We start from the raw sequence: 21,391 nt of genomic DNA on the forward strand, positions 1-21,391 counted from the left end.
TGATTTCTGAACATCAGTCAAAGAATGCTATCAATCAACACAAAGCAATTCTTACTTGTCCTTTAGCTCTGGGCCACATGCAGTTTATATTTATATCTCAAGGCCTTTTCTAAGAAGATTGAAAGTATTTTCATTGGTGCTGTTCTAATGAAGTATCTGAAAAATTTCAACCAAATTCTCAAATTTCAAACAAAATCTCAAACAAATTTCCTTTTTGCTTTTTCTCCAATTAAAAATTGAAGAATCTTAAATGTTACTCAGGACATAAAAATAATAATGTCTAATGTAAGACATTACACATTTAGGATACACATAAAGGTTCATTGTTACAGAAACCTTCAACAGAACTATCTGCAGAAGAAGAAAGTATTATGTATGTATTTGAGTAGTCTTCCACTGTGTTCACATTTGAATTCCATGAATGTCAGGTTTATCTTTCTCATTTGTTTCTATTCACTTTAGTATCTTTGATTTCTTTAGTTCTTAACTTCAGTAGATAAGCTCCAACAAATCATGTAGTAACATGCTACCAGAAAATTCAGTCTCTGAGATTTGTATCTGCTCAAAGCATTTGAAGGATTCTAAACCTTTTCAGTAAAAATACCATCTACTTACATCTACTTATCTTTTTTTGGTGAAAAAAACACCTAAACATTTTCATCTATGTACATAATTGTGATTCGTTAGGTGAAATTACAAAAGAAAAACAATATCTGAACATCTATTACTTTGGTCTTTCAATTTTGTTGGAACATGCTAATGGTACAATAAAGACATTAACATCATCTCAATAAATTGAGCATATAAGCCACTCCATGGAAAATGGCTCCTTAGATAGAGAAATGTAGACATTTTCTAATGTTTATTGCACAATAAAACTGTTTAAATAAAATTCAAGTATCAGAATTTACACCTGTGATAAAAATTTCACTTAACTTTAAAACAGAACTATTGGATTATAAGAAAGTGCTGTTCCACAACAAATGGTAGTACCTCAGCAGCACACACAAATAGCATAAAAAAGTGATCATTTCCTAAAGCAAGCGCCCAGGGAAGTAGAGAATTACTTATATTAATATTACATAACATATTGAAATACGTACAGAACTCTTAAGTAAACATTTTTCCCTTATTTCTGAAGAATGTGAAGAAACATTTGGCATTAACTAATTGATACCATAATTACCTGTTTCTTTTATAAAACCAAATTAACATAGATACAGGGTTAACTTCTTACGTAGAGCCAAAATAAAAATTTTAAATATTCCAAACTCTCATTGTAAAAGAAATCTACTGAAAATTTTGAAATTTTACAATAAAGTAGTCTCTTTAGAAATTTAAGAATATTATGATTTGTTAGGTGACATTAAGAATATGTATGTGGGATTCTTTGAAACTAAAAACAAATGAAACACTAAAACAAAGATACTTTTTTAAAGAAAACAAACAAAATGCTACAGAAATTTGAGAAGAAACTTTAAGTACTTAAGTTTTAGTACAAAGTCTGAAATTAAGCATATTATATTTGCTGCTTTCATATGAAAAGTAGTAGAATCTCTTTCTTACTTGAAAGTCTACATAAATACCTATTATACTCAATTTTAATCAAAATATCTATTAGAAATTTTTTTAAAAAAATTGAATACACTCTCATTTTAGATGACATCTGTATCTGGTATATACTAAAATACCTTATAGACAAAGAATGCAAGAAGCATTTCTTTACTTTCCTTCCCTTCAACCCAAAATCGGAAATCTTAAGTATATGTTTTACAAAATGGCATACACCACTGAAAATAAAGAAGTCATTTCCTTCTTAACTATTATTAAACTTTGTATAATTAATTCACATACACACACATGCACACACACAAACCTACCATATTTTATTTTAGGTATGGGATCTAAATGGAGTCACAGTAAAACATGACAACAACAAATTATTTACACTTATATGAAAATATGTATGTTCTCTCTCCTTTTCCTTAAAACTATACATCATGAATTTTCTACTGGAATTTTTGAATCAAATTATTATAAGCATATTTTTTCACCAATTTACCTCTTTTGTGTAGGAGACACTCTGAAAAAAAATCTATGACTGCAATAGAAAGTTTGGAAACCACTCAAATACATACTCTTTAGAAAAATAATTCTTAATCCAATACGCATCTTAATGAGCTTGTACATTTTAGAAATTATTTTATGGCTTATGTTTAAATGTAATGCATTACCACAGGTTCCAGGGATTGAAGAATCTTATTGGCAGTCAACAGCTCAAGGGATGACAATATTTCCAGCATTCTTAATCTCAAAAATTTTAAAGAATACTATTCATTATAGTCTTAGAAAAGTCTGAAGATACTTCTATTAAAAAAAAAACATACTTACCACAAACAGATACAAGGGAAACAAATAAGAAAATAGATTGTGTTATGTCTTTGTAAGCTTGTTCCATTTCAAAATGTGTTCCTTGGAAGGTCAGGGAAATTTCCTATACAAATAAAACTAGACTTTTGTTCCCTCTGCTTTGAAAAATATTTACAGTACATGAAACTACAAGTCAAAAGTATAAGCCTGCTTAATATTGCCAGACAGTGACACAGATGAACAAGAACACAAAGTTGCTTATTCAATTTCTTAAACATCTTAATCTGTTTGCATAATGAAGTTATTTAAATCAATTATGGAAAAATTAGAAAACATTACTAATGAACATCAGCCCTTGTGTATCTCACACAAGATGCCAAAGTATAATACATTCACTGTGGTAAAAACTGTACATATATATTCTATGTATCTTTAACATTGAAAATTTTACATTATAATATTTCATCTCTCAAAAAGCTGAGTTGAAAAAGAGTCTATTTTTTCTTTTGCTAGAGGAGGAGATGTAACTGACAAAATTCATGATACTTTTCACAAACTTTCTTGCTCAAGACTCTTCATTAGTATCCTCTACAGATGGCTGAATGAAGAAAAATTCACAAAAGTTTGAAGTTTTGAGCAAGTATTTTCACATCTTTGCCAGCAGGCATCATGGTTTATATAAGAATGATATGTGTAAATATAGTCCACAGCATTGTGAAATATAAAACTTTCTTTTCTAAGTGTACTTTGGTCTCAGTTTAAACACAATTTCTTTTATCCAGACATGCTGTCCCTTATTTGATCCACTCGAAGTGCTAGGTCCCTGAAGGTGGGGCGCTGATTTACATTATTGTTCCAGCACTCTGTCATGATCATATAAATCTGTAAAAGAAAAAAAAATTACAATAAACCCTAAGTTCATCTTTTTAATTGGTGGAAAATGAATTTGGAATTTCTATTTAATTTTCCTATAGATTACATATTTCATAGCTATGCCTTGATTCACAGTCATCTATTTGTGTTATTTATGTAAAAGCTCAGCAATTTCAGTGACCTAAAATCGTAGAGTAAAAAGAAAAAGAAAAACCATGATTACTGTGAATTTAAAAAAAAAATGCTACCTCATCTGGGCATCCATCTGGCCTTGGTAATCTTCCATTACTCTTCAGGAGTTCTATCAAATGGAACACAATCATCTGTCCTTGCTTGTCATTGCCAATCATACGCATAAATTCCTGAAATACAAATTCATATTTTAATGATGCTTTTGTAGTTTTAATTTGAATTCTTTCTCAACTTCTTCTAGTAAATGGGAAAAATTCAGTTTATGTATTATTTTAAACTTTTTCAAAAAACAGACTATATTAAGAATCAAAAACTTCCTTTTCAGTCATATTTCAGAAAAGACTTAAATGGGTATGGAACCTCTTTAATTCCATTTCCACAACTTTTCTTGAGAAAGTTCAGAAACACATAAACTAAAAATGTATTACTTAAAGTTTTTTTTTCATTGTTGTTTTTAACACATCTTATTATATTTTAGTGGGAATGAAAAGTTGAATGTAAAAGAGGACATGAAAGAAGAAAATGCAGGATGAATATTTAAGTATAAATGAAATGCAGAGGAAGTTTTCATATGCTAAAGATCCATAAAATTCTGAACTATAAGTTGGAAAATATTTACAATAAACATATCATGTTTATTTTAAATACAGAGAACTATTATAAATTGGTAAGAAACATTACCAATGCAAAAATAGGCAAAGCATAGAAGAGACAATTTACACACACACATACTTTAAACATTCAATAAATACATACTCAACACACTAATAAGAAAAATGCAAGTAAAATAAAAAGATAACAACTCTCATATCGATTTCAAAAAATTACATAAAAACAATTGCTAGTATTGGCAAATAATAAAATGTATGCCCCTGAGCATTGCTGTTAAAATATAATCTTGTACAATTTTTCTTTATTATTTTGAAATGATTTAGAACCTTTACAAAAAGAAAGCTTTTACTAGCTCATAACCTTTCACCTATAATTATACTTTTATTCTAATAAACATAGATAAACAAATATTTATATAGGACTGTTCATTAAGTTCACTTAAGTATTATATTGAAATGTTACATAAATAAATGAAGATTGGAAAGCGTCCAGAAATCTATACCCTTATGATGGAATTCTACTTAGAAATTAGTAATGATATTTTTAGTAAATATTTCTTAATATAGTAAAATACCAAAAATGTAATAATGAAATAGCAGAATAGCAAACTGTACATTAAAACCTTACTTTTATAAGCCAATCATACTTCTTCATAAAATTTAACATTTATATATAAAATAAAAAGAGGCCAAGAAGAAAATATATCACAATATTAATGTGGTTGTTTCTGAGTAATTGCATTAGAGATGACTTTTATTTTTCATATTTTCCTATATTGAAAACAAATCTGAAATGAACAGAAAAAAATTACTTTGAAAGATTTAACTGGAATGATTTAGATTACTGAATTTACTTAAAATAATATTAAGAGATGCTTTGGCTTGGATGTAATTTGTCCTTTAAAGGGTCCTAGGTTAGAAATTCGGTCCCCAATGTGGAAGAATTAAGATGGTGGAATCTTTAAAAAGTGGGGCCTAGTGGAAAGTAATTAGGTCATGGAGGTCATAGCCCTCTGAATGGGATTAACCCTAGAAAGGGATTAAGGCTGGTTTTACAGAGTGTTACTTCTCCTGAAAGCAAGTCATTTTATAAAAAGAGCAAGACAATCCCCTCCTGGCTCTCTGGCTTCAAGTCCTGCCATATGATCCTTCAGCATGCAACTAGTTCCCTTTCTTCTAACCTGTCATATTGTGACACAGCCAAGGACTCTCTCACTAGAGGCTAAACATATGGGGCATCTTGATATTGAATGGGACTTTTGTCCTCCAAAACTATGAGCTAAATAAACTAACTCCTTTTCTTTTCTCCTTTCTTTCTTCTTTTCTCTTTCTCTCTTTTTCTTTATTTTTTTCTTTTCTTTTTTATTTTGATACTACGGAATTAAAGTCCCAGGTACTTTAACACTAAGCTACATTCCAGTATTTGTTTTTAAATTTTGAAACAGGGTCTCACTAATTTTCTTAGGGCCTTGCTAAATTGCTGACATTGGCCTAGAAATTGTAATCTTCCTGCCTCAGTTTTCCAAGTTTCTGGGATTATAGTGAGCCCAGCAAAACCTTTTTCTTTAAAAAGTACTCAGGTATTTTGCTACAGTAACAGAAAATGGACTAAGAAAGAGATTATACTAAAAAGTGTTCTAAAACATCCTTTGACAAATTTTAAGTTAATTTAATGAATAAATTTAGGGTTAATTTGTTGACAGTACCTTACAAGTTAGCAATTAAAGGCTCTAAAATGAGCCCTAGGCTTATTTTTATTCTTTAGGTAATACCTTTCTCATGTTAGGGGAAAAAGAAAGAAAGAAAAATACATTGAAAAGCAAACTGACCGCTGGCGGACTTTTACTCTTTTCAATGTATGTGAAAAGTTCATACAAAACCACTCCAAAGCTCCAAACATCCGAGGCCACAGAAAACTTGCTCTCTGTTAGAGATTCTGGAGCATACCTATACATGGAAAACATTTAAAAAGACAGTTATTCATGTGTCAATTCTAGATTTTACCAACAAAACATTACTTGTTTGTTTGTTTTAAATTTTATAGAAAAGCATTATAACATAGCAGGCCTGAGACTGACATCTTTGGAAGGACCTCCTTGCAATGTTGATCCTTGACGGTACCGGGGAACTTAAGATTTCAGGAAGGTTTCTACAATTCCCTAAATGATGAGCACCTTACTTGTGTCTAAAGTATTTATGCAAAAAAATGTGGTTTATGTTCACATCTGCTTTTCTTATGGGACTCTGGAATTTTGGTATGTGCCAGGCATAGAGTGCTATGTAACCATTCCTAATAAAAAAAATCTTGCATTCTAATGAGCTTCTCTGATAGACAATATCTCACATGTGTTGTGGTCATTTATTTGTGGAATAATAAAGTTATGTTCTATATAACTTTACTGGGACAGAAGATGGAAATTTGTGCCTGCTTTCCTCTAAGCTTTGTGCCACATACCTTTTCCCCCTTTGTTGATTTGCTGTGTTATTCTTCCTGTAATGAATCATGTTGTGAACAGGGCTATATGCTGAGTACTGTGAGTGTTCCCATCAAACTGTAGAGCCTGAGAGTGGTCTTGTGAATCTCTGACATACACAGATAAGGAAAATCTAAAGAAATTTATTTCTGTCTCTATGATCAGCTCCAAGGTCAAATGCAAAGTACCTTCTAAAAACTGAAAAATTAGTGTTTATGCAAAATTTGGGATGAGAGGGGAAAAGAAATATAAATTTAAGAATAAAAGAATGATATAAAGTTTCCATCAAAAAGAAAAAGTGTTTCTGTACCTTTTCAAATATTGTGACATTGGTATTAAATTTGAGTGCATTTAAAAGATTACTATAGTTGTTATTTAAATGTCAATATTTACCATAGTCAAGAAAATGATTATTCATAACTATCAAAAATTTACAAAGAAAAATTTAGCTATTCATTTAAAAATATCCTAGAGAAGGCTGGGGAAATATAGCTCAGTTGGTAGAGTCTTGTCTCACATGTACAAGGCCCTGGGGTTCAATCCCTAGCACCACACACACACACACACACACACAAATAGATAGATATATAGATATATAGATATAGATATATAGATAGATATCGTTTTAAGATTTCTTTAATAAGAAAAGAAATGTTTAAAAACCAATTATTTAGATTTAACAAAACGTTTAGAAACCAATTATTTAGATTTCTGAAAAAAATCTACCTATGTAGCTGCTTCTCTGCTCTTTGCCTCTTCTTAATGTATGTCCACTCTATAGCATCAGTCTTTTGGTCTCAGGATCCCCCATACGCTCTTAAAAATTATTGAGATTCCTCCCCCAAAATTTGTTAATGTGGATTATATTTACTCTTATTTGCTAATATTAAATATTGATATTAAGTATTAAAACTAAGAAAATACAAAACTATTAATTCATTTAGAGTAAAAAAGAAACCCATTACATCTTAAATAAATATGTGAGAAAAATATGATTTTTAAGCATTTTTTTAAATCTCTTTAATGTATGGGAAATAGAAACATGTCCTGTAGCCTCTGGAAAATTCTACTACATATTCATGAAAAAAATGAGAGTGAAAAATTCCAATTAAATCTTCATATTATTATGACTTGGAGTTCTACAGCACAAGTAGAGCTTTATACCTAAAATATGAATTTCACCATGTTGTTCATCTGTATAAATTTCACACCTTACACACTTGTTTACTATGTAAGGTCTGAACTCTACATGATATATGAGGCTTCTCTTAGGCCATTTATGCTGCTCTAACACAATACCTGACACTATAATTTATAAAAAACAGAAATTTATTGGGAAATCAAAGATCACAGTATAGACAAGCCCAGTTGTTGCAATTGATACATCCTTCAGAGGAAAGAATCACTGTGTCCTTAGATGGAAGAAGATGGAAGTTCCACAAGAGGAACCAAATGCTGGGAGAAACCTCCTTCCTAAGAGCCTTAATCCCATTCTCAAAAGACCCTCCTGTCTTAATCATCTCTTAAAGGCTTCCCTCTTAATACTATTCACATTGGCAACACCTAAATTTTGGAGAGCACACACAGGCCATACCAGCACTCAATCTCTTTCTAGCCCCAATTACATCCTGTTTGTTCTGTGATTATGCCTGTCACTTGCAAGCCCTTGATTCTTTTGCTCTTATCAAGTTCCTCATTGTCTATGTGGTAAATTCCTCCTAATCAATATTTGAAATATCATTTCTTAGTTATCATCTTTTTTACGCTTTACTTAAACACTCAGCAGAATTATTTGCACCCTTGTGTTTTACCATTATTTTCATTGTTGCACTTCCATACTGCATGAGAGTGATTTGATTATATATTTGTGTTATGGTTTGGATGTGAGGTGTCCCCCAAAAGCTCATGTGTGAGACAATGCAAGAAGTTTCAGAGGAGAAATAATTTGGGTTAACCCAATCAGTGATTTAATCCCCTGATAGGGATTAACTGAGTGGTAACTGATGTGGTGTAGTGTGGCTGGAGGTGGCGGGAACTGGGGTATAGCTTTGGGTATATATTTGTATCTGGCCAGTGGACTCACTCTCTGCTTCCAGATCACAATGATGTGAGCTGCTTCCCTCCGTCACACTCTTACGCCATGATGTTATACATCACCTCGAGCTCCAAGAAATGGAGCCGGCCTTCTACAGACTAAGACCTTTGAAACTGTGAGCTCTCAAACTTTTCCTTCTTTAAAATTCTTCTGGTCAGACCTTTTAGTCACAACAGTGAAATAGCTGACTAAAACAATTTGATTTTTCCTAAATTATGAGCTCTTAAAGGAAAGGATTATAGATAGTAGGCCTGTCAGCTGAATGTGCCTGCCATAACAAACTTTTCCTTTTACTCAACCTTACTAGTAAAGGACAGTTCTGTTCTGATGCTGATCCTATCTTCTCAAATTCCTTGCATGGAATTTGAAGCACAGTGGGTGGTTAATTAATGTTTATTACACTGGATTCAGTAAGTTTATACAAAGTTTATCCAAATCATTGAATTTTCACATAATTAATTGCCAATTAATTCCATTTAACTTCTTAATCTCCCACCCTAGAAAATGAAAAATGAAGAAAAAAAAAGAATGAAGTAAAAAATAAATTAAATTCTGGTATCACTTGGACATGACCAAAAGAAATGATCATGTAGATGAGTCTTCTAGTTTCGTACATACTCTAAAAATAATTAAATGAAGGTATTGCTAACAATTATCATGAGGATACGCTTTAAAAATTGTTTTTAAAATTATAAAACAATTTAAATATATATAAATTAGGACATTAAACTACCATGTACCTCTCAGCTAAACTCATCGTCTCTTATTTCATATATTACTCTCCATGTTCCCTGCTACTGAATTTATATGAAGTGAATTCCAATATGACAATATTTCAATTTCAAGATACATTTCCACATCTCTAAAAGATAAGAATTCTTCTTTAAAAAATATTCATAATACCATTATAAATTACACTTCTGTGGAAATAATCAATTTGTTCTAAATCATTGGTGTCTTTTTACCTGACTTTTCCAGAATAACAATTTGTAATAGATGGTATCAACTGTAAAATTTACAGTTACAAAATAAAATGAACATAAGTAGCACATATGGATGATCTATGAACTTAGCAGTAACAAACCAAACCATTAATATCTTTCTACTTATAAACACTATTGTTTGCATTAGCACTTCTAATTTTTTTTAATTTCTTACATACATGAGAATAGTGAATGCATTACAATCATAATTATCCTCACTCTGTATATAAAGTATGTTCATGCCAAATTATGCCATTATACATGAGCTCTCTTATTATTATTATTATTATTGCATTACAATTCTTAATACACCTTTATACCACAATTTATCATATCTCTGATCTTATATAGGTATGTTGACACCAAATTCACATCTTCATACATGTATTTTGTATAATGATGAGGGTCTCCTTCCACCATCCATGTTATTCCCTTTCTCCTTCCCTTTCCCTCCCACCCCTATTCCCTATCTAGAGATAATCTTCCACCCTTGCTTTCCCTTCCAACCCCATTTTGAATCATCCCCCTTTTATCAGAGAAGACATTTGGCATGTTTTTTTTTGGGGGGGGGGCGGGGGAGGGGAGATTGACTAACTTCACTTAGCATAATCTTCTCTAATGCCATCCATTTCCCTGCAAATGCAATGATCTTATTCTTCTAATTTTTAAGTCACATATAAAAGACTAAATAAAACATACTTATCTAAAATAAATAAAACCCCTCCTTTAACATTAATATCTGACTCAAATGACACTATCTTAATAGTATTATTTAAACAGATAAATAAAACAGAATTAAAGTCTATTTTTGGAATGTATACAAAACCAAAACAAATGATTTCAAAGTTATCCCTAGAAAAATGAAACATACCATAAAAGAGTGAAGGCATAAAGTAAAAACGTTTCATCAAAATATCTATCAACAGAACTTTTTTAATGTGTATACAGCACATTAAAAAATGAGGGTTTAATGTTCCTCAAAATAATTCACAATTTTCAGACCAATAATTATCTTCAGCTTCAAACTGTTATAACCTATAAAAATAATCAGTTAATGCCAGACTGTACACTACCATAGTTAGGAAAGCTTAAGAGCTCAAACTCTAGAATCAGACTATCTGGTTTAAATCCTAATTCTACTCTGTACCAGTCACATACTAGTGGGCAAACTGTTTAACTTATCTACACTTCAGTTCTTTCATGATTAAAATGGAGATGCAGGCTGGGCACAATGGCACATGCCTGTAATCCCAGCGGTTCAGGAGACTGAAACAGGAGAATTGCGAGTTCAAATCCAGCTTCAGCAACAGTGAGGCACTCAGTGAGACTCTGTCTCTAATAAAATACAAAATAGGGCTGGGGATGTGGATCAGTGATCTAGTACCCTTGAATTCAATCCCCAATACAAAAAAAAAGGAGATGCAGGTAGAGGAACCTTTATCTAAAATGCTTGGGAACAGAAGTGTTTCAGATTTCAGAATTTTTCAGATTTTGGAATGCTTATATAAAGTATACCAGTTAAGCATCCTTATTCTAAAAATCCATATTTTAAAGTGCTCCAAAATTTGAAACTTTTCAAGTGTCATGTGAGGGCTAAAAGATTTTGGATTTCAGAATTTTGTAGTAGGATTCATTTTTTTTTTTTTTCTTTTGGCAGTGCTGGGGTGTCACGAGCCATCTGTGGGCTGTGTGTGGACAGTTGTGCAACACAGCCTAATTGAATAGGGAAATCTGATGTCTGGGAACTTCCAGCGGACATTTCCTCTGGTTGACTGCTCAGATACATTGTGAGCCTCTTTCAAGCTCTGCCAGGTCCCACACAGCACCGGAGATGGGGTGACCTGCTACAGTCACACATCCCCTCTGAGATGGATGTGACTTATTAAGATGTCAATCAACCTGCTGACTACAAGATATCATGAAGCCAGACTCCCCTCTTGAAACTTTCCCCCTGCCTTTTATGTACCCCCTTAAATAAACCATAGGAGCCATTTTCTATTTGTCTAGCTCCAGCTCATGTGTGGACTGCATCTATCAGGGCTCCATCTTTAAAACTGTCTTTTCTAACTCTATCTTTTGTTCTTTACTAATTATTCTAGACTTTAATTTCTCAGGAGGCTTATCCCTCCAAGCAGGCAAGAATTCCCTGGTGAGATGCAAGACACCCGACCTTATGGATGAGTGTTCTATCATTGTGCTACACCCTCAATCCTTTTTCAGAGCATTTTGGATTTTCAGATTTGGGATACTCAGTATGTATTCACCAAGGGCTGTTATGAGGATTAAGTAAGATGATCCATGAAATGCATTTAACCCAATGTAACACATATGATAAATGATTGCTACTATAATAAGCAATATGAAACATTATTATATATTATATAATAATAATAGTAACAAAAATGTTTGAAGTTTGTGCTTTAAAATTTCATTTTATAATACTGAAATAGACTGTACTCACCAGAATATGGGACTTTCACCAGGTTCTTTCACTTTATAGTATTCTTTGTCTTGTGGCAAGACTTTAGTTAATCCAAAATCTCCAATTTTAACTCTGTTCTCATTCTCCACTAATATATTTCTTGTTGCTAGATCTCTATGGATATATCTTTTTGTACCAAGATACTCCATGCCCTATAAATAAAATAACATTTTGCTTTCAGCTGATTGCATAGACCTAATTTAAATGACTTCATCCTTATAAATTCCCTTTGTTAGCTAATAAAAAGTCTAGAAGATTTCTTAATTACTTCAATATGCTCTTCATCTACAAGAAAATAACAAGGATATTAGGTACCTTGCATATCTGAGATGTGTACTGCAGAAGTTTCTTGTGATCTATCCGTTCTTTATGTTTTTGGAGGTAGTCTCGTAAACTTCCATATGGTAAATATTCCATAATTAATCTTAGATTACGCCGTCCTTTTAATGTACAAACAGAACATAATAGTTTACTTTGCTTTATTTTACTTACTACTAAAAAATATATAAATAAGTTAAATAAATGTAAAATTATGTCTATGATGATAACACTTCATTATAACTTAAAGGTAATGTAGTAGTTAAGAATTACTTAGTTAAAAACTACACAGGGTTTTTTTTTAAATCCAAGTTTTGGGAACAATAATTAAAAATATGTTTCAGTCTTCTATGTTTATGTTTTAGTCTTCTTCTAAAATAAGTTGATAAGACAACTTTGATTTTCCTCATTTGTATTGAACAAAATCATGTAATTTAATAATCTTTTGATAGAAAATATAAGGAAAGATTTTTTTTAAAAAAGAAATTCCTGTTAAATTTAAGCAAGTGGTGAGGAGAATGATTAATCAAGCCAAAGACTTCCTGTAGTTATAGCCCATGACTACCAGGTACAATCTCTAGTCATATAGTATGCATCTGTCTATGGGCATTGTCATTGTCATATGCTAAGTCCAGATCTTAAAACATTAAGTGTTTTGATTACCCAGGATGTCAAAAACAAGTCTTCAGTTTAAAATAGGTTTCAATGTGCAACATACCAGCACTGTAGCATACTCCTTTGTACTTTACAATGTTGTCATGCTGCAGAGATTTCAGGATTTCAATTTCCCTTTCAAAGTCTCTGAGATGCTCCTCAGTACTGTGTTGGAGTTTTTTTACAGCCACCACTTCCCCAGTGTTGTCCTGTAGAGGATCATACCGGCACATCTCCACACTCCCAAAATTACCCTAAACAACACACTCCATTAAGATAGAAATCTCAAGTTTTTCAGACAAATTACTAATGAATTCTAATTATACAGGAAATCCTAGTAGCTGGAATTAGCAGACATATCTCTAAGCTAACATTAGGCAGATTGCAGAGCAAGAAAAGAAAATACTATCTCAACAAGTGGGTAGTAAACCTATATATTTAATTTTTTTCTAAAGAAATTATATTAAAATGCAAACTATTTCAAAAAGGCATTTTAAAAAAGGATAAACATTAATTACTAATTAATTAATAATTTTAAGCCAAAGGACATGCCAGAGAGTTCTTATATTTCTGTAACTAACTTTCAGAAAGAACTTCTTCAGATGTATCTTTTATATCATTCTAAGTGATCTGGATGAAATAAGGGTCTGTTACAAACTGAATGCCTACACTGTCTCAAAGTTTACCAGGAACCCTAATCCCCAATGTGACTGTATTTGGAGATAAGGCCTTGTGAGGAAGTAATGAAATTTAAATGAAGTTATTTAGAGTGGGTCCTAATGTAAATAGGCTAGTGCCCTAAAAAGAGCTGGATGAAACACTAGAGCTTTCTATCCCATGGGAGGACACACTAAGCAGGTGCCTTTGGAAGCTAGAAAAAGACACTTCACCAGAAAACAAACTCTGCTGGAAGTTTTATCTTGGACTTTCTATCCTTCAGAATTGTGAGAAATAAACTGTTGTTTAAACTACCCAGTTCAGAGTATTCTGCTATAGCAACCCAAGTACTAAATACAGAATCTGATCTATTTAAGAAAATAAATTTTTAACTTATGGGGATGTTCCTACACTTTTTTTAAAGATATTAGCCTTTAAGAAATTCATTCTCCTTTTACTTAGACTCAAGTTATTTATGTAGAATTGGTATGTCAACATATAAAATATAAAGTATATAATTTGTATATTAATCAAATTCATATATTTTGAATATTATTGTATTCTTAAAGAATATAGTTAGTTCTTGAGCTGCAAGACTATATGAGTGACTAAATTTTCAGTTATATACTTGATGTCAATTTTTTAAAAACCAAGACCATATGTAGGCTCAAAGTTAGATCTCTATTTTAGAGAAGGAGCCATGTGCTGCTGAGGAGAAAGTATATTCACTTGTTGATGGATGGAATATTCTATATATATGTCTGTTATGTCTAAATTATTTATTGTATTATTTAGTTCTATAGTTTCTTTATATAGGTTTTGTTTGGAAGATCTGTCTAGGAGTGAGAGAGGTGTGTTAAAGTCGCCCAGTATTATTGTGTTGTGGTCTATTTGATTCTTGAACTTGAGAAGAATTTGTTAGATGTACACAGATGCTCCATTGGTTGGAACATAAATATTTATAATTGTTATGTCTTGCTGATATATACTTTCCTTAAGTAGAATGAAATGTCCTTCTTTGTCTCTTCTGATTAACTTTGACTTGAAGTCCACTTTATCTGAAATGAGGATGGAAACCCCTGCATGTTTTCACAATCCATGAGTGATATGTTTTTTCCCATCCTTTCCCCTTCAGTCTGTGGATGTCTTTGCTCATGAAGTGAGTCTCTTGGAGACAGCATATTGTTGGGTCTTGCTTTTTAATCCAATCTGCCAGTCTGTTTCTTTTGATTATTGAATTTAGGCCATTTATACTCAAGGTTATTATTGAGATATGATTTGTATTCCCAGTCATTTTGATTTATTTCTAGTTTTTATTTTGACTTAGTTTCTCCTTTGGCTGAATATTCCTTTAGTGTAGTTCCTCCCTTTGCTGGTTTTCATTTTTTTTTTTCACTTCACCCTTATGGAATACTATGTTGAAAATTTTCTGTAGTAGAGGCTTTCTAGTTGTAAATTCTTTTAATTTTTGTTTATTATGGAAGGTTTTAATTTCATCTTCAAATATGAAACTTAACTTGCTGGATATAAAATTTTTGGATGGCATTAATTTTCTTTCAGAACTTGAAATATATTATTCCAGAACCTCCTATATCTGAGGGTCTAGGTTGAGGAATCAGTTGAGATCTGAATTGGTTTCCTCTTAAACATAATTTGATTTTTTTCTCTCACAGCCTTTAAGATTTTATACTTATGCTTTGGGTTAGTTATTCTTATTATAATGTGTCTTGGTGTGGGTCTGTTATAATTTTGTACATATAGACCATATTTTATGCCACAAAGCAACTCTTAGTAAATACAAAAAAAATGGAAATAATACCCTGCATTCTACCAGATTACAATGGGATGAAATTAGAAGTCAAAAATAAAATAAAAAATAGAAGCTACTCTAACAAATGGAAACTAAATAATACACTATTGAATAACAAATGGATAGTAGAAGAAATCATGGATGAAATTTTAAAAAATGACAACACCAGAACAACATATCAAAATCTCTGGGACACTATGAAGGCAGTACTAAGAGGCAAGTTTACTGCATTGAGCTCATTCACTAAAAGAAAAAAAAGCCAACAATAAATAACCTAACACTACATCTCAAAGCCCTGGAAAAAGAAGAACAAATCAATACCAAAAGCAGTAGAAGATAGGAAATAATTATGATCAGAGATAAAATCAATGAAACTGAAAAAAAGAAATAATTGGGAAAAAATGACAAAACAAAAAGTTGGCTCTTTGAAAAATAAATAAAAAAGATAAACCCCTAGCAATACTAACAAAGAGAAAAAGAGAGAAAATTCAAATTAGTAAAATACAAGATGAAGAAGGAAATATCCCAACATACACATCTGAAATTCAGAAGATAATTAGAAACTATTTTGAAAAATTATACTCCAATAAAATAGAAAATATCAAAGACATCAACAAATTTTTAGAGACAAACTGAATGAGGAGGTCATACACAATTTAAGCAGATCAATTTCAAGTAATGAAACAGAAAACACCATCAAAAGCCTACCAACCAAAAAAAGCTCAGGATCAGACAAATTCTTAGTCGACTTCTACAAGGCCTTCAAAGAATTATTAATAGTCCTCGAAGTATTCCATGAAATAGAAAGGAAGAAAAACCTTCCAAGCTCATACTATGAGGCGAATACTCCCTCATACCAAAACCAAAAAAAGATACATCAAGGAAAGATCAATATCCTTGATGAACATAGATGCACCTTATATCAAAGAAGACATTTGGCATTTGTTTTTTAGGGATTGGCTAGCTTCATGAACAGAGCAGGGAGGAGAGCATGAGAAGAAGATTAACATTAAACAGGGACGAAAGGTGGGAGAGAAAGGGAGAGAGAAGGGAAATTGCATGGAAATGGAAGGAGACCCTCATTGTTATACAAAATTACATATAAGAGGAAGTGAGGGGAAAGGGAAAAAAAACAAGGGGGAGAAATGAATTACAGTAGAGGGGGCAGAGAGAGAAGATGGGGGGGAGGGGGATAGTAGAGGATAGGAAAGGCAACAGAATACAACAGACACCAGTATGGCAATATGTAAAACAGTGGATGTGTAACCATTGTGATTCTGCAATCTGTATATGGGGTAAAAATGGGAGTTCATAACTCACTTGAATCAAATGTATGAAATATGATATGTCGAGAACTATGTAATGTTTTGAACAACCAATAATAAAAATTTAAAAAAAAGAACATAGATGCAAAAATTCTCAATGGAATTCTGTCAAATCACATATAAAAATATATTAAAAAGAGGGTGCACCATGATCAAGTGTGGTTCTCCCCAGTGATGCAGAGTCGGTTCAACATATGGAAGTCAATAAATGTTATACATCACATTAATAGACTTAAAAACAAAAATTATATGATCATCTCAACAGATGCAGAAAAAGTATTTGACAAAATAAAGTATCCATTCAACTTCAAAACACTAGAAAAACTAGGGATAGTAGGAACATACCTCAACATTGTAACAGCTATATATGCTAAACCCAAGGGCAGCATCATTTTAAATGGAGGAAAACTGAAAGCATTCCCTCTAAAAACTGGAAAAAGACAAAGATGTTCTCTTTCACCATTTCTATTCAACATCACGCTTGAAACTCTAGCCAGAGCAATTAGAAGAAAGAAATTAAAAGGATACTATGACTATTTGCTGATGTCATTATTCTATATCTAGAAGATCTAAAGAGTTCCGCCTGGAAACTTTTTAAACTAATAATTGAATTCAGCAAAGTAGAAGAATATAAAATTAATATCCATAAATCAAACATATCTTTATTTATCAAAGATGAATCCACTGAAAGAGAAATAAGGAAAACTACCCCATTCACAATAGTCTAAAAAAATAAAATATCTGGGAATCAATCTAACAAAAGAGGTGAAAGACCTCTAAAGTGAAAACTACAGAACACTAAGGAAATAAATTGAAGAAAACCTTAGAAGATGAAAAAGACCTCCCATGATCCTGGATAGGCAAAATTAATATGGTCAAAATGACCGTACTACCAAAAGCATTATACAGATTTAATGCAATTCTTATTAAAATCCAATGACATTCTTCATAGAAATAGAAACAACAATCATAAAGTTCATTTGGGAAAATAACAGACCCAGGATAGCCAAATAATCCTTAGCAAAAAAAAAAAAAAAAAAAGTGAAGCAGGAGGCATTATAATACCAGACCTTAAACTATACTACAGAGCTATAGTAACAAAACACGGTATGGTATTGGCAACAAAACAGCCAAGTAGACCAATGGTACAGAACAGAAGACACAAAGAAAAACCCACATAAATACAGTTATCTCGTACTAGACAAAGGTGCCAAAAACATTCACTGGAGAAAAGACAGCTTATTTAACAAATGGTGCTGGCAAAACTGGAAATCCATATGCAGCAAAATGAAATTAAACCTCTACCTCTCAGCCTGCACAAAAAACAACTCAAAGTGGATCAAAGACTTAGGCACTAGAACACAGACTCTGCACCTAACAGAAGAAAAAGTAGGCTCAAATCTTCACCATGTTGACCTAGGATCTGACTTCCATAACAAGACCCCTAAAGCACAAGAAGTAAAACCAAGAATCAATAAATGGGATGAATTCAAACTAAAAAGCTTCTTCTCAGCAAAGGAAACAATCAATAATGTGAGGAGAGAGCCTACATATTGGGAGAAAATCTTTACTACATGTACCTCAAATAAAGCACTAATCTCTAGGATATATAAAGAACTCAGAAAACCAAACACCAAAAAAAAAAACAAAACAAAAAAAACAAATAACCCAATCAATAAATGGACTAAGGAACTGAACAGATACTTCACAGAAGAAGAAATTCAATCAATCAACAAATATATTTTAAAAAGTTTCAACATCTCTAGCAATCAGAGAAACATAAATCAAAAATAAACTGAGAGGATCCAACATGGCGGCGGCCGCGGAGAGATCAAGTCACTGACCTCTTCAGCTGCGCGGGCATAGGGAGTCGTAAACTGTCTAAATGCTGTTTGCTCAGGATCACTAGGCAATGCTGAGCTGACATGGATCTGGGGCGAACAGTCTGGGCCTCTCAGAACACACACCTAGCCCTGATTGGCTGCATTCAAGCTCCGGTTTGCCTGCTTCTCGCAGCCATACTGCTGTGACTCAGCACTAACGATCCCACTGAAACAACTGCTCGGCCCTTCTGAACTGTGGAGGCAGAAGCCAACCGAGCCTTCATAGGCAGTGGCCACATGATTGAAACGGGGCTTGGGAGAGAGAGTCAGGACCCACCCGTTGCATTGGTCACCCGGCAAAGGGAACGAACTGTCACCATTAGCATGGGATACCACCATGGCAGAGAACTGACGCCACCAAAACACGGCAGAGGAGATAACTTCATTGAAACCAGCGGCGACAGTGACTTCTTCCCTTCCCTTCTAATATCTTTCCTCCCAAGCATCAAATAAATTTATAAGAATAAACAGTAACTCAGCAGTCAAACAGAACAAGAAGTAACATGAGCAGCATGAAAAAGCAAGGAAGAAAAGGAGTACAAACAATGCAGGACAGCCTAAATATTCAGGAGGACCTAGAGTCATCAGAAAAATGGTCATATAAAGAACTCAAGGAATACCTTAGACAGATGAAATGGAACCTTAAAGAGGATACAAGACAGCAAATTCAAACAGTGAAAGAACTCATTGAAAATGAATTACATAAACAGATAAAAGAAGAAGTTAAGCATCTTTATCAGGAGATAGAGATTATAAAAAAAAATCAAACAATAATTCTAGAAATGAAGGAAACTATAAACCAAATTAAAAACTCAAATGAGAGTATCACTAACAGAGTGGAGCAAGTAGAAGCCAGAACGTCAGATAATGAAGACAAAATATATCATCTTGAAAAGAGTCTAGCCAACTCAGAAAGGCTGGTAAAAAATCACGAGAAAAGCTTCCAAGAGATATGGGATAACATAAAAAAACCAAACTTACGAGTCATCGGGATAAGGAAGGTATAGAGATTCAAACCAAGGGAATGAGTAACCTGCTGAATGAAATAATTACAGAAAACATTCCAGAAATAAAAAAGGAAACAGATATACAAATTGTAGATGCATACAGGACACCGAGCACACAAAATCACAGTAGACCAACGCCAAGACACATTGTTATGAAGATATCCAATATACAGAACAAAGAGAAAATATTAAAAGCTACAAGAGAAAGAAGGCAGATTACATTCAGGGGTAAACCAATAAGATTAACAACGGATTTTTCATCACAGATGCTGAAAGCGAGAAGATCCTGGAACAACGTATTTCAAACACTGAAAGACAATGGATGCCAACCAAGAATTCTGTATCCAGCAAAATTAAGCTTCAGGTATGACAACGAAATAAAAATCTTTCATGATAAACAAAAGCTAAAAGAATTTGCAGCCAGAAAACCAGCATTGCAAAGCATCTTGAGCAAAACACTACATGAGGAAGAAATGAAAAACAATAACCGAAACCATCAGTGGGAAGTGCCTCGGTAAAGACAGAGGGCGGGGGGAAAGCTAATCATGGAGAAATGAACTAAATTTAAAAAAAAAAAAAGATAAATAATAAAACATGGCTGGAAGTACAAACCATATATCAATAGTAACTCTACCGTTAATGGCTTAAACTCTCCAATAAAGCGACATAGGCTGGTAAATGGATGGTACTAGAGCAGATTATGCTTAGTGAAGCTAGCCAATCCCTAAAAAACAAATACCAAATGTCTTCTTTGATATAATGAGAGCAACTAAGAACAGAGCAGGGAGGAAGAGCAGGAAGAAAAGATTAACATTAAACAGAGACATGTGGTGGGAGGGAAAGGGAGAGAAAAGGGAAATTGCATGGAAATGGAAGGAGACCCGCATTGTTATACAAAATTACATATAAGCGGTTGTGAGGGGAATGGGAAAATAAACAAGGAGAGAAAGAATTACAGTAGATGGGGTAGAGAGAGAAAATGGGAGGGGAGGGGAGGGGGGATAGTAGAGGATAGGAAAGGTAGCAGAATACAACAGTTACTAATAGGGCATTATGTAAAAATGTGGATGTGTAACCGATTTGATTCTGCAATCTGTATTTGGGGTAAAAATGGGAGTTCATAACCCACTTGAATCTAATGTATGAAATATGATATGTCAACAGCTTTGTAATGTTTTGAACAACCAATAAAAAAAAGAGAGAAAAAAAAAAGAATGTTTTCAGGATGACATTTAGATTCCTTAGTAGACCACACTGGATGCTGGGAGACTGTTAAAGCAAGACCTTTAAACTTAAAAGGGGAAATGATATCCAGCCTAGATTTATGTACCCATACAGTTCAGTCAAATATGGTGCTACAATAAAGATATCTGTTAGAGTCTGTAAACAAGTCAGGATGGCGCCTGGCATTTTGCCTGAGAAATGTTAGAGTCTGTAAACAAGTCTGGATGGCGCCTGGCAAAATGCCAGAGGGAGTGGTTTGTGAAGTAATGCCAGTGAGCCATTAAGTGTGGAGATTCCTGATTGGTTGACTGCTGTATCTAGTTTATGTTAATTGGATAAGCTGTGTGGAATGTATAAATACCTCTCCTGTCCTACAGAAAACGGCTCCCTCTCCTGCTGTAAAAAATAAATAAATAAATAAATAAACTGAGAT

The 21,391-nt window shown here is 32.8% G+C and overlaps 1 protein-coding gene across 2 annotated transcripts in view; it reads right to left on the reverse strand.

Annotated features, from left to right (window-relative positions):
• Positions 1-1,589: 1,589 nt before the first annotated feature.
• Jak2 (Janus kinase 2) overlaps positions 1,590-21,391 on the reverse strand; it is a 147,384-nt gene continuing 127,582 nt past the window's right edge. For both annotated transcript variants that reach the window (XM_076846003.2, XM_076846002.2), the window contains exons 20-25: positions 13,117-13,306; positions 12,396-12,520; positions 12,060-12,232; positions 5,876-5,993; positions 3,492-3,605; positions 1,590-3,252 (exon numbers count right to left, since the gene is read on the reverse strand). In XM_076846003.2, coding sequence (XP_076702118.1) covers positions 3,145-3,252; positions 3,492-3,605; positions 5,876-5,993; positions 12,060-12,232; positions 12,396-12,520; positions 13,117-13,306 — 828 coding nt within the window. In that variant the 3' untranslated portion in view covers positions 1,590-3,144. The remainder of the gene's footprint in view (positions 3,253-3,491; positions 3,606-5,875; positions 5,994-12,059; positions 12,233-12,395; positions 12,521-13,116; positions 13,307-21,391) is intronic.

Source organism: Callospermophilus lateralis, chromosome 2 (assembly GCF_048772815.1).
Source record: "Callospermophilus lateralis isolate mCalLat2 chromosome 2, mCalLat2.hap1, whole genome shotgun sequence".
In the NCBI taxonomy this organism is placed as follows: domain Eukaryota; kingdom Metazoa; phylum Chordata; class Mammalia; order Rodentia; family Sciuridae; genus Callospermophilus; species Callospermophilus lateralis.